The 14,467-nt window shown below is 37.6% G+C and overlaps 1 protein-coding gene across 1 annotated transcript in view; it reads left to right on the top strand.

Annotated features, from left to right (window-relative positions):
- LOC115222689 (collagen alpha-1(XII) chain) overlaps nucleotides 1–14,467 on the top strand; it is a 57,151-nt gene that overhangs the window by 14,248 nt on the left and 28,436 nt on the right. The window contains exons 2-3 of the mRNA XM_029793010.2: nucleotides 4,316–4,331; nucleotides 11,735–12,307. Of these exons, the coding sequence (XP_029648870.1) occupies nucleotides 4,316–4,331; nucleotides 11,735–12,307 (589 nt within the window). The remainder of the gene's footprint in view (nucleotides 1–4,315; nucleotides 4,332–11,734; nucleotides 12,308–14,467) is intronic.

Raw genomic sequence — 14,467 nt, 5'->3', positions numbered from 1 at the left:
ATGTTGTGGTGTGTTGGGTGCGTGTGCTAGTGTTCCATTCCAGTTTCCTATTGAGGTTAGTTTATCTTCTATTATGTGTGTAGCTTCTGTAATTTGTCTAACATTGCGTCTGTTCTGTGTGGACAAAATTTTAACTTCTATTTTGTTGAGTGAGCCCTGTGTTCCTGCTCGGCGTGTTGGTACAGAAGCGATGAGCTCGTCTCTTCCTTAAGTTCCCTCCAATGCTCATTTATCCACTCTCCTATGCTCCGTGCCGTTTCCCTAATGTACGTCGTTGTCTTGTTACTGCATCGTCCCTCTATACATCTTATACTATAGACTACATTTCTGGCTTTACAGTTTGTTTGTGGGCTAAATCTACACACAGTACAGTTCCTATCAGTACAGGGGGGTTCTACTAAAAGGGTAGGTTCTACCGATTAGGGATTTGATAGGGTTGCCTGGCCTTTCAAAAACCTTAATATATAGCTTAAGTTTGTCTAGGGCCCTTCTAAAGTGGTACGTCACTTCGCCTCAAGGGGTGGTGGCAACGAACATGACACTCTGGTATTTGTGGCTATCACACCAAGAGTTGGCCTTCCCTATTTTCTTCTTAGTCCTTTCAATGGTGTTCCATGACTTGCACTATAGAGTGAGCAAATCCCATTCCTATCGTTACGTATTACTTGGCTCGAGTAATTCGCACCCCCGTTCACCTACAAGAGGCCGAATGGTGGCTTTGTTGCCCTGTTGCGCCTCCGCCACCCGGTCATCTCGCGCGGCTCCAACACCTTCGTTCCTTAGAGCACGCATCCTAGCTCTGACAACACTCTTCGTGTTTGGCGTTGAAGTGTTGGTCGAGGGCAAACCTCGCCGCCAAAACGTCGGATGCGATGCCGCTTCTAATCGCCTCTTCTAGCTTCTTAACTAGCTCACCCTCTACTCTGTTTCTATCTATGGCTAGTACCTTGCTATACCTAATTGCTTCTGCTTTTATTGCTCTCTTGAGGGTAAACCACCATTTGTTGTTGATGATGGCTCCCGTCAAAGAACCCTCTTTACTTGCGTGCTAATCCGGTCTCTGAAAACTTGTCTCGATGGGAAAGACGCGTTTAGTTTCAAGTAACCGGGACCCTGCCTATGTGTCTTACCTAAGTCTAGCATACACGTCACAAGTTTGTGATCCGTGTAGCTGACTGTGGAATTGTGGATAACCTACGCTATCTCTATCAACTGTCCCGCACACTATCCTATCTAGATACGATCTCGACGACCCGATACGGTTGCTCCATGTCTACGTTGGCGCATTCGGGTGGTCGAGTCGGTACCTGTTAGACAGTTGAAAGCGTCTGAGCAGGTCTCTGAGGCATTTGCATCCCCATCTATTCCTATCTCTGTCCGCGTAGTCTACATGTGTGTCCAAGATAGCATTCCAATCCCCCACTAAAAGTAAAGGACGAGACGTTCCAAAGAATATTTCTAGACATCGAAAGATATTCAGCCGATCTGTTAAAGGCGGTGCGTAGACTGATACGTGTCGAAAAGCGCACCCTTGCTACCGTCGACATCTAAGACGACCAGTCTACCCCCCCCCCGGCTCTACGAATATTGTCTTTACTTCGAGATCTAGACCCTTGCGAAAAAGTACCGCCGTGCCACTACCACCCATTCTCGGCAGACAGGGAGAAAAATAAATGTTAAACTGTCCGCCAAACATGGACTTTAGAGCTCGTGGATTATGGAGTCTGGTCTCACTTATGGCTATGATTTCTAACTTGTGTGACTTGATGTCATTTAAGAGGTACCCTTGTTTCCAAGGGGATCCCCAAGCCACGCGCATCCACACAAACAATATTGATCATAATCCTAATGAATTAAAATATAAACGAAAGGAACAGAGGATTACTTACTGCTCGAAAGTGTTGCTTCTCCTCCTGGCTGTGTCGTCGTCGACGAGATACAATAGAGGTTCTTTGTAAGGTATTTTTGGCATTTAGCAACCGCACTGGGGAATGCCTTAGGGTGTGTGTAGACTTCGTGAGATATGTAGTATTTGGATGTGCTCCAGATAGATAGATAGATGGATATAGAATAGATAAATGGATATAGATGTAAATTAGCTGCGAACTTTATGATTTGTATTAGCAAAGTTTTCCGTATATATATATATATATATATATATATATATATATATATAAAGTTAATCCAAACATGAAAACATAAAAAGAAAACTAAACAACGGGAGGACGTGGAACAAGTATAGTGTTATTGGACGATCAGGAAAGGAAAGAAAGCAGGAGGACTTAACGTTTCGAGTGGAGCTCTTCAGCAGAAATATAGAAAAAGGAAAGATCCAAAGAAGGGAAGCCGGAGGAAATATATATATATGTGTGTTAGTGTGTGTGTGTGTGTGTGTGTGGAGGCGCATGGCTTAGTGGTTAGGGTGTCAGCATCGTGATCGTAAGTTTGTGGTTTCGATTCCTGCACCGGGCGATGCGTTGTGTTCTTGAGCAAAACACTTCATTTCACGTTGCTCCAGTCCACTCAGCTGGCAAAAATGAGGTACGCTGCGATGGACTGGCGTCCCGTCCAGCTGGGGATCACGTACTGGAAACCGGGAACCCGGGTGCATGAGACCTGGGCTAGGCTTGAAAAGGGCGACGTTGATTGATTGTTATATATATTTATAATATATATATATATATATATATATATAATATATATATATATATATATAATATATATATATATATATATATATGTATAAATACAAATATATATATATATATGCATATATTTATATATATATGCGCAATCAATATATACACCCACACATATATACATCTAACTACATATATATATATAATATATATATTATATATACACACATATCTATCTATCTATCTTATCTATCTATCTATCTATCTATCTATCTATCTATCTATCTATCTATCTATCTATCTGTCTATCTATCTGTCTATCTATTATTATCTATCTATGTATACATGTATATATGTAGGTATATATATATATATATATATAAATAGATATATATATATATATATTATATATATATATATATATATATATATATATCATATAATTAAGGGCTAAAGAATATATATATATATATATATATATATCTGTAAATATAATATGTGACAATTATTCGGTAGCCATGATAAAACTCCGAGTTTCAGATGCCGAGGTGGAAATCCACGCCTGCTACATCTTCAGTTATCGGGCCATCGAAAAAAATGCTATGAAAATGACCGTTAAACAAAGGGAAATTACTGTGTGATTGACCGTTATTAAGTCAAAAGAGCTATTTGAATGACCGCTAAATGAGGGAAGTGGGTTAAAAGTAAGGGTGGAAAAATGTTCATAGTATTCGCATAAGCGCGCATGTTCATACCTACACATGCACGCCCACACACCCACGTACCTGCGCCTAAAAGTATACATACATCTAAGGGAGTGTACAAAGAGTAAACCGTGTCTATATACACGCATATCCGTATGCACTCACACACACACCCCTATATACGCACATACCCGCACTTGTCTATATACGCACATATGTGAGCGCGTGTGTGTATGCGTGCGCGTGTGCGGATATGTGCGTATATAAATGTGTGCGTGTGTGCGTGCATGCGAGTATGTGGTATATAGACATGTTTTACTCAGTGTTTTTACACATTTTCCTGTATTTTTGCCTTTAACCCTGATTTTTCTTATGTATAGACGTACGTATGATCTTTTTTGTGCGTGCGTATGTGTGTGCGTATATAGGCGTGTGGTAAGTAGCTTGCTTACGAACCACATGGTTCTGGGTTCAGTCCCACTGCGTGGCACCTTGGGCATGTGTCATCTACTATAGCCTCGGGCCGACCAAAGCCTTGTGAGTGGATTTGGTAGACGGAAACTGAAAGAAGCCCGTCGTATATATGATATAATATATATATATATATATAATATATATATATATATATATATATAATGTGGTGTGTGTGTGTGTGTGTGTGTATATGTTTATGGCGTCTGTGTTTGTTCCCCCAACATCGCTTGACAACCGATGCTGGTTTGTTTACGTCCCCGTAAGTACTAGGCTTACAAAGAATAAGTCATGGGGTCAATTTGCTCGAATAAAGGCGGTGCTCCAGCATGGCCACTGTCAAATGACTGAAACAATTAAAAGAGTAAAATAGTAAGAGTACAAAGAGTATTTATGTGTATGTGTGTGTGTGTGTTTTATCTAAGTTTTATATATGTATATATATGTGTGTGTTTATTATAATTCATCATCTTATAACCTCTATTTTTTTTCTTTTTCTAGGCAATCGCTGACACTGGTAAGTACTTTTAATATAAAAAAAAACCTTAATAATTTAATTAAAAATTTATTTAATACAATAATTAATACTCTCAGCTTGTAAGTGTTCATACTTAATTATGGTTATTTTGTAATTAATTAAATAACTCTGAAAACCTGTTTCTTTTTTTAAATATCTTGTTTCAGTTATTTGACTGCAGCCAACTGGAGCACCAACTTGAAGGATTTTTATTCGAATGTATCAATCCCCGTATACTTATTCTATCGGTCTCTTTTTGGCCGACGTAAGCACAGTACCACTGGTTATCAAGCAATGGTGGTGGCGGTGGTTGTGGGGGATCGACCACAGACACAAGTACACACACACAGACACCCACCCCCCACACAACGGGCTTCTTTCAGTTTCCTCCCACTAAATCCACTCACAAAGCTAAACAGTGAATGTATAAATGATATGTTCAAATATGCTTGTGGCTGATTCGAACTCGGAATGTTTTGTCACGAAGAAAATTTTTCTCTTTTGACAATGGTATGAATACACCTTAATCAGTTCGCCTCGCCCTTTTCCAGACTGTGAGATGCAACATTTCGGAGTACTTATCTCCTCTTCAGTTACAGACACTGGACAGACCGCGTAATGTTATCAACCATCGTACGATAACAGAAATACGACGTCGCCCATGCTTACCAGCCTCACCTCTCCATGCCACCGATTTATCCAAGGGAAATGTAAAACTCGATATAATATAACCCTAATATATGTATTGGGTTGTCCGGAAAGTTCGTGGAATCCATAAAATAGGATTTTACTACACCTCCATTTAGAGCACAGTTTAAGCTATCTTTTCGTGGAATAAGGTTTATGTTCCTATAACCTGTGTTAATTCTGTAACCCTTTAAAATGGAAAATAAGAAAGTTCATTTTCGGCACTTGATGCTTTGGGAACCAGACAAAAATTGCTGCAGCTCGGCTGGGAGGTGTTACCCCACCCTCCATATTCACCAGATATTGCTCCTTCGGATTTCCACTTATTCAGGTCTCTGTAGAATAGTCTTAATGGTAAAAATTTCAATTCCTTGGATGACGTAAAACAATACCTTGAGGAATTATTTGCTATGACACCACCTCAATTCTGGGAAGAGGGTATTTTCAAGTTAAAGGAAAGATGGAGGCACATTGTGCAACAAAATGGTTCATATTTGGTTGCTTAAAAATGTAACGGCAAGTATTTATTGACCTTTTTCTTTCCTTTAAAAATCGGCACAAACTTTCCGGACAACCCAATATATATATAAAGGGTGAAGAAACCCTTCGGTCATGAATGACCATGGGGTTGTACTTAGAAAGGTTTCCCTCCGAGGCACAAGTCCGGGCAAGGTTGTTTATGGAAGACCAGCATTCGCTCATACATACCAGCCTCTCCTCTCCTTGGCACGTAGTAACTTTTTTCTGTAGCTGAGTAAACTGGAGCAATAAAGTGAAATAAAATGTATTGCTCAAGAGCACAACACACAGCCCGACCCGGGAATCGAACTCACTACCTCATGAGCGTCAGCCAGACGCTCTAACCACTGAGCCATGCGACTTTACTATAACTACCGTAAATCCTCGAGTATAATCCGCACTTTTTCCCCAAAATTTAAAGGTCAAAACCCTAAGTGTGTACTATATACAAGGTTAAAAATGAAAAATATTTTCTAAGCAATGTCCGAGTCTTTATTTGCTATCTGGCAATGTTTATTCAGACACATTTTGTGATGCAGGGCACGAAAATACCTTTAGCTAAGCCTGAAAGCAATGAAGTCATAAAAGAATCGTCCATAACTTGCAGTAAGCAACATTTATTAAAATGAAAGTATTCAGAACACAGAATAACATGTAAAAAAACAATTTGCAAACATATTTACATTCCCATATAACAGTTAAGAACATCACTATTATTGTATTACGCATGCGCGGAAGTGTTTGTTCGACTTGATGCTGCTGGCTTAATTACGCACAACTCAAGTTAGAGAAGGGGTGCGTATTATACACAAGGTTTAGGTTTTTCAGAAGTTCAGCGCCCTAAAAGTCCCCTGCATATTATACTCAAGGGCGGACTATACTTGAAGATTTACGTAAATCCTCGAATATAATCCGCATTTCCCCCACAAAAATTTAAAGGTCAAAATCCCTAGTGCGTATTATATACGAGGTTAAAAATGAAAATTATTTTCTAAGTAATGTCCGAGTCTCTATTTGCTGTCTGGCAATGTTTATTCAAACGCATTTTGTGATGTCGGGCGTGAAAATATCTTAAGCTAAGCCTGAAAGCAATGAAGTCATAAAAGAATCATCTATAACTTACAGTAAGCAACATTTATTAAACGTTATTACTGTTATTTCTTTATTTTCTGCAAACAAAATGTACAAAAAAGCTACACGTTTGTATTATGTTATATATACAAAGATTAATAAAGGACGTTACAGTATACATTTTTACAAACCAAGGACGTTATATAGACCTCCTTGACTCAAGGTAGAGAAGGGGTACGTATTATACACAAGGTTTTGGTTTTTCAGAGTTGCAGCCCACTAACAATCCCCTGCGTATTATACTCAAGGGCGGACTATACTCTAGGATTTACGGTAGACATTTTAAGCCATGGATCAATTGCCTAGTATTTAAAGCAGAAACCACCATATTGCACTGTCTGAAGCCATCTTTCTACCAGTTCTTTGACCCTTTGCTGTTGCCAGTTCTTGACTTTTGAGGTTAAGAACTTCTACACTAAAACTTCTCACGTCCTTCTGGTTGATAAAGTGTTGCAAATAGATGAAGTGAGGCATAGATCAAAAGGCCATTATGTTTCACTGGCTGAAGCCATCTTTCTTTGATCCTACGCTATCACTTCTTGTGTTTTAAGGCGAAGAATGCCCTACATAAAACCTCCACCTCTTCTTGGTTGATAAAGTGTCACAAACAGATGAAGTGAGCCATGGACCAAAAGGCCATTGTGTTACACTGTCCGAAGCCATCTTTCTTTGATCCCACGCTATCCCTTCTTGTGTTTTAAGGCGAAGAATGCCCTACCTAAAACCTCTACCTCTTCTTGGTTGATAAAGTGTCGCGAACAGATGAAGTGAGCCATGGATCAGAAGGTCATCTTGTTGCACTGTCCGAAACCACCTTTTTTCTAGTTCTTTGATCCTACACTGATACTAGTTCTCGTTTTTTGAGGTGAAGAATCCTTCACTAAAACTTCCATCACTTTTTGGTTGATTAAGTGTCGCGAACAGATGAAGTGAGCCATGGACCAAAAGGCCTTTGTGTTGCACAATCTGAAGCCATCTTCCTGCCATTTCTTTGATCCCATGCTAATACCAGTTCTTTTCTTTGGAGGTCAAGAACCCCGTGGCTAAATCTCACATCTTGTCTTGGTTTATAAAGTGTTGCTAACAGATGAAGTAAGCCATCGATCAACAGACCATATGTTGCGCTGTCTGAACTCACCTTCCTGTCAGATATTTTATCTGAACGCTGAGATCTGTTCTCGTCTTTTGAGGCAAAGAATTCTTTCACTAAAACTTCCACCCCGCTCTCGGTCGATTGAGCATTGTGAATACAGGATTGAGTCATGGATCAACAGCCTAGAGTTCAAAGTAGAGGGCATCGCGTTGCGCCGTCTAAAGCCACCTTCCTACCTGTTCCTTGATCCCACGCTGACCTCACACGCGTTCTATGTAGCAAAAACTCCTTCACTGAAGCGTCCATGTCCTCTTGGTTGATGAAGTGTTGCAAGCGCAAGAAGTAAGCTATGGACAGAACAAATAATAATCCAAGAGAACTAGAACTTGACTATATGCTGGACTTGGCATTAGCTTTATTCCTTCAAACTCCTGGAGATTATTCCGAGTCATTCGAGCGATAGGAAGTCTTGCGTAGTCTTGCTGCGGGAGCGATCGCTCTGTGTTAACCAATTCCGGCTATTTTTGCCGCAGAATTGCTTAAATCCGCTCCAGCCGTTCGGAATATATCAGGTCATCCCATAAGTTCTTTCCGAATTTTGAATAAAGAAAACAAGTGATCAAATTACTGAGATGTACTTGCATAGCAAGTGATTTGATCTGAGATCGTGTGCTGAAACGAAAACAATTGCAGCGTAGAAGGTGTTTGTAAGCCATTTAAGAAACACACAGAAGCCGTTCGATTCCCTTCAACATTTAAGTTTATTTTGTCAAAACTTTTTCGTCGCTCTAAGACCGCGACCTGTTCACTGACAAAAATCCGTGCTACATCTCGTTATATTTAATAGAAATTTAATCATCAATGTACTTTCCCTGATTATCTATGACGTCCTTCCATCTATTTACAAGCTTTTTAATCCCATCAATGTAAAACTCTTTTGGAAAATGTGTGCCTCATTAATTGTCCGGAAGCAACCGCAAATCCCGAGTTGACAACCGATGCTGGCGTGTTTATGTCGCCGTAACATGGAAATGGATGCGTGGCGTTCAATCAAATAATAACATAAATAATATATATATGTATAGTCATATATACATACATATATGTACATACGACACACACACACACACACACACACACACATATATATATATATCTCACGTGATCACGTGACCGACACATCGCTGGTCACAATGCGTTCGCATTGTTTTAGCCTTCGAATGACGCCACCCGCTGGCTAAGCGAGCAGGCCAACAGAAGAAAGAGTGGTGAAAGAGTACAGCAGGGATCACCATCCCCTGCCGGAGCCTCGTGGAGCTTTTAGGTTTTCGCTCAATAAACACTCACAACGCCCGCTGCCCTAACCACTAGGCCATTGCGCCTCCACACACACACACACACACATATATATATATATATATATATATATAATAATAAATATAGATATATAATAATAATAAAATAAATAATATATATATATATATATATATATATATATAATATAATATATATATATATATATATAATATATATATAATATATATATATATATATATAACAATGATAAATCTCAGAGCGAGTTATAAACAGTAGCAGCAATACATCGTGACGTATATTTGCCATTTGAATATGGCTAACCCCTAAGGGTAGATGCTACTGTAGTTGTAGCCCCAGGAGGACACCTCTTCCAGCTGTCTATAGACACACTTTCTGTGCCCTATCAGTATTTGCAAAGGGAAGCCATCCTTCCCGTCTTCAACTTATGATACACACGGACTCGAGTTTCAGGGTATTGACCCGTCATCAGCGTGTGACAATCACAGTTGTCAATGAGAAGTAGGTTCCCTTCACAAATACATATACTTGCATGTTGATAGGGCACCGAAAGTGTGTCTATAGCCAGCTGGAGGAGGTGTCCTCCTGGGGCTACAAACTACAGTAGCATCCACCCTTAGGGGTTAGCCATATTCAAATGGTAAATATACGTCACGATATATATATATAATGGTACAGGACATCACAAAACGTAAACATGAAGAAAACATGAAATACGAAATACGAAACACAACATGAAATACGAAGACAAACTTTATTTGCGAAGCACAAGCGAAACAAATAGAAGACAAAACAAGTAACATAAAGAACGACCCTTCCTCAGTTGTCGGCTGTTTATCTACTCCACATTTCGAGAAAACAGTTGGGATTTTGCGGTGGGCCAAATTTAGTAATAAAAACAGGACAGTGAAACAAATAGTGTGGGCTGCTAAGATTCGTATTTCGTGTTGTTTTTCGTATTTTATGTTGTTTACGTTTTCTGACGTCCTGTACCTATATATGCAGATGTATGTATGTATGTATGTAGTATGTAGTATGTATGTATGTATTATGTATGTATGTAGGTATGTATGTATGTATGTGTATGTATGTATATATAGAATGGTTGTATACTGTCAATCTAACAAGAACGTGACAGGGGGGGGGGTACACCACCGCTGTATAGCCCTAGGAAGCATCGAACGCCTCCTGATAGCTTTGACACATTTTTTCCCTGTGTCCTTATATACATATACGAAAGGGAGAACAAACACCCCCGGCTGCCGGAACTGCATATATGTATATAAGGATACAGGGAAAAATGTGTCAAAGCTATCAGGAGGCGTTCGATGCTTCCTAGGGCTATACAGCGGTGGTGTACCCCCTACTGTCACGTTCTTGTTAGATTGACAGTATACAACCATTCTATCGCCCCACCACCGTACATGTCTTTACGAGAGATTTAGAAATTCAATATTTCTTATATATATATATATATATATATATATTTGTAGGCGTAGGAGTAGCTGTGTGGTAAGTAGCTTGCTTACCAACCACATGGTTCTGGGTTCAGTCACACTGCGTGGCACCTTGGGCAAGTTTCTTCTACTAAAGCCTCCGGCCGACCAAAGCCTTGTGAGTGGATTTGGTAGACGGAAACTGAAAGAAGCCCGTCATGTATATGTATGTGTGTGTGTGTGTATATGTTTGTGTGTCTGTGTTTGTGTCCCCCCCAATCGCTTGACAAGCGATGCTGGTGTGTTTACGTCCCCGTAACATAGCGATTTGGCAAAAGAGACCGATAGAATAAGAGCTAGGCTTTCAAAGAACAAATCCTGGGGTCGATTTGCTCGACGAAAAGCGGTGTTCCAGCATGGCCGCAGTAAAAATGACTGAAACAAGCAAAAGAGTAAAAGAGTAATATATATAAACACACACACACACACACACACACATATATATATATATATATACATATATATGTTCGTATGTACATAATGTATGTATATATGCATACATTTGTATTATCATATGACTGAACGCCACGCATCCATTTCCAAGTAATTTTATGTACTGCTTTCTCTCTCTCTTTCTCCCCTTTCGTTTTCTCTTCCTTTCTCTAATCCCCTTCGCGTTTTCTATCTGTCCTTCTCTCTCTCTCTCTTCCTCCTTTACTCTCTCGTTGCTCACATGTGACCATTGTCCATGTTTCTTTTCTTCTGGTCTGTTGCACAGACCAGACGTATTCTTGTCTGCCTCCTCTCCCATCTTTTTTCCCGTCAAAGAATGGTATATAATCTTGTAAAATACGAAGAATGGTATATAATCTTGTAAAATACGAAATATCTTAACAAATATATTCTTGTGTAAATAAAAATATAGAATAAGTAGTATATATATATATATATATATATATATATATATATATATATATATATATTGTATGTATGTCAGTGGTGCATTGTATGTATATATGCCTATATTATTTATATATATACATGTACATACATACATGCATACATAGAAACACACACATTTAACTATATATATAATATAACTATATTTAGGGGCTCTGGAATGCCAGCGCCAACGCTAGAATTAGGTGTCAAATATCTAATATGTATACGTATGCTTTAATATTTGCACTTTATCTTTACAGATTATTATTGTGGTGGGAAGCCTGCGGACATCGTTTTCTTGTTGGATGCTTCGGCAAGTATCTGGGGCCCTGATTTCAAGAAACAAACAAAATTTGTCGAAGATGTCGTCTCGATGTTCCAGATAAGTCCTGACATGACGCAAGTCGGCGTTCTGACTTATTCGCACGACGTTAATCTAGAATTTCCGCTGAATAGACACAAAACGAAACAGGGTTTAGTGCGAGCGATACAGCGAATTCCACACAGGCCTGGTTTCGCTACGAACACAGCTCTTGGCATTAAATACATGCGGAACAACATGTTTACAAAGAAACAAGGAGCTCGCGAAAATGTTGTTCGGGTCGCCATTGTTATGACAGATGGCAAGTCAAGTAATATTTTGTTAACATTGTGGCAGGCCAGCAGGGCGCGGCGTTCGGCTCATATTAATATATTTTCGATAGGAATCGGTGATGGGATTCACAAACGAGAGTTACAAGGAATCGCAGGCAATAGACACCATGCTTTTACGGTCGACAATTACGCCGCGCTGGGTTCGATCCGAGAGATCCTTGCAATTGAAACATGTAGAGGTAAGAATCAATTTCTGATTTGGTTTGGTATTCGTTCGATTTTCATGACTACGGAGCCTTGTAAGAAGTTTTGCTTCCCAACCACATGGTTCCAGGTTCAGTCCCACTGCGTGACACTTTAGGCAAGTGTCTTTTACTATAGCCTCGGGCCGACCAAAGCCTTGTGAGTGGATTTGGTAGACAGAAACTGAAAGAAGCCCGTCGTATATGTATATATAAATGGAGTTAAATGCAGGTGTTATTCAAATTCTTTTACTTCCGACACATGTTTCGAAGACAACATTGGTATTACTCCAAAATGAATAAAATGGTGTAAAACAATATAATCTTCTCTTCAGGGAAATAAAGAAATAAAACAAACTCGTCCATAAGACATTTTAACAGAATATGATGGATGTGTATAATGATCAACGTAACGCTATTAAATTTTATTAAAAACCGTAAGAGGATATAATATCAAAGGTAGCCTATTGAAAGAGGAAGAGTAAAGGAAAGAAGAAAAGCAGAACCGAAATAAATGAGAAATATAGAACGATATGTGAATTAAACAAAAGCCTTAAGGCTTGGAAATAGATCTGTGTAATGGAAGTGAAATGTAAGAAGAAAATCAATGTTCAAATTATATTTCTCGCGTTAGACGCTGTGCAAATGCAATAATAATAATAATAATAATAATAATAATAATAATGATTTGAAAAGCTGAACGCGAAACCGGTCATTTCTTCAAAAAACTATGTCATTGTATGAAAAAAATTTCTAACATTCTTCTGACATAATGACTCAAATATATATTTTTAAACCTTTTAAAACAAGCCTTCTGTAGTTTTTTCACTTTTTACTATTTTCTCTCTCTCTCTCTCTCTCTCCTCTCTCTCTCTCCTCTCTCTCTCTCTCTCTATATATATATAATATATATATATATATATATATATATATATATATATATATATTATATATATATATATATATGTATATATATATATATATATATATATATATATATATATATATATATCTATATATATATATAATATTTATATATATATATATATCATTATATTTATATATATATATATCATTATATATAATTAAACATTAATTTTCCTTTTATATTTAACATTCACTAAAAAAAAATATATATTTTCCTAGTTTATAAAGTTTTATTTCATATACATATAGTTATATATTTCTCATTTATTTGACTTTTCCTTTAATTTATCCCTCCTCTTTCTATATGTTACTTCTGACATTTTATCATATAACGTTTTTCAAACAATATTAATAGCGTTCAGTTAATCACTATACATACATATCCACCATTTTCTGTTAAAATGTATTATTGACGAATTTCATTTCATCACTTCCTTGAAGAGAAGATTACATTGTTTTACACCATTTTATTCCTTTGGAATAATATCAGTGATATATTCGAAACATGTGTCAGAAGTAAAAGTATTTGAATTACACCTGTGTTAAACTCCATGTATTTATTTATATATTATATAAAAAATTTCACGTAAACCCGAAGTTTCTACCTTTAAAACAAAGAGTTACAACCTCTTTACTTGTGTGATTTATGCTACCCTGGAAACTATTTATCTTTTTCCCCTGTTAATTGTTAACAAGGGAAAAATACACAGATCTATATATATAATATATATATATATATATATATAGATATATATATATATATATATATTATATATATATAATTTTTTAAGATGAGATAAAAACAAACTAAGGCTATGAAGATTTCAGAACATTTATAAATAGAAGGTCTTACAGCTTTTTCTGGGATATTTTATATATCCCTTCATCGGGGACGGTGTGAGAAAATGATTAAGCAATAGTTATTCTAGAGAAGATATGAAATAGAGAGTGGAGTGGAGTGATGAAAATAGACGTGAGATATGCAGGGATATTGCATTTGTAGATCCATTATTTAGGCAAAATGGTATAATATAAGATTCCAATACCTTGTGAGTAAAATCTATTAAATACTATTGGAAGTTACAAGGTACTAGAATCTTATATGTATACCATTCTGCCTAAATAATGAATCTACAAATGCAATATCCTTGCATATCTCACATTTATTTTCATTCCTCCTCTTCACTCTATATTTCGTATCTTATCTAAATTAACTATTGCTTAACCATT

The sequence above is a fragment of the Octopus sinensis genome, linkage group LG20 (assembly GCF_006345805.1).
Source record: "Octopus sinensis linkage group LG20, ASM634580v1, whole genome shotgun sequence".
NCBI lineage: Eukaryota > Metazoa > Mollusca > Cephalopoda > Octopoda > Octopodidae > Octopus > Octopus sinensis.
Note: the sequence above shows the minus strand (reverse complement) of the source record. Positions and strands in the feature narration are given on the sequence as shown.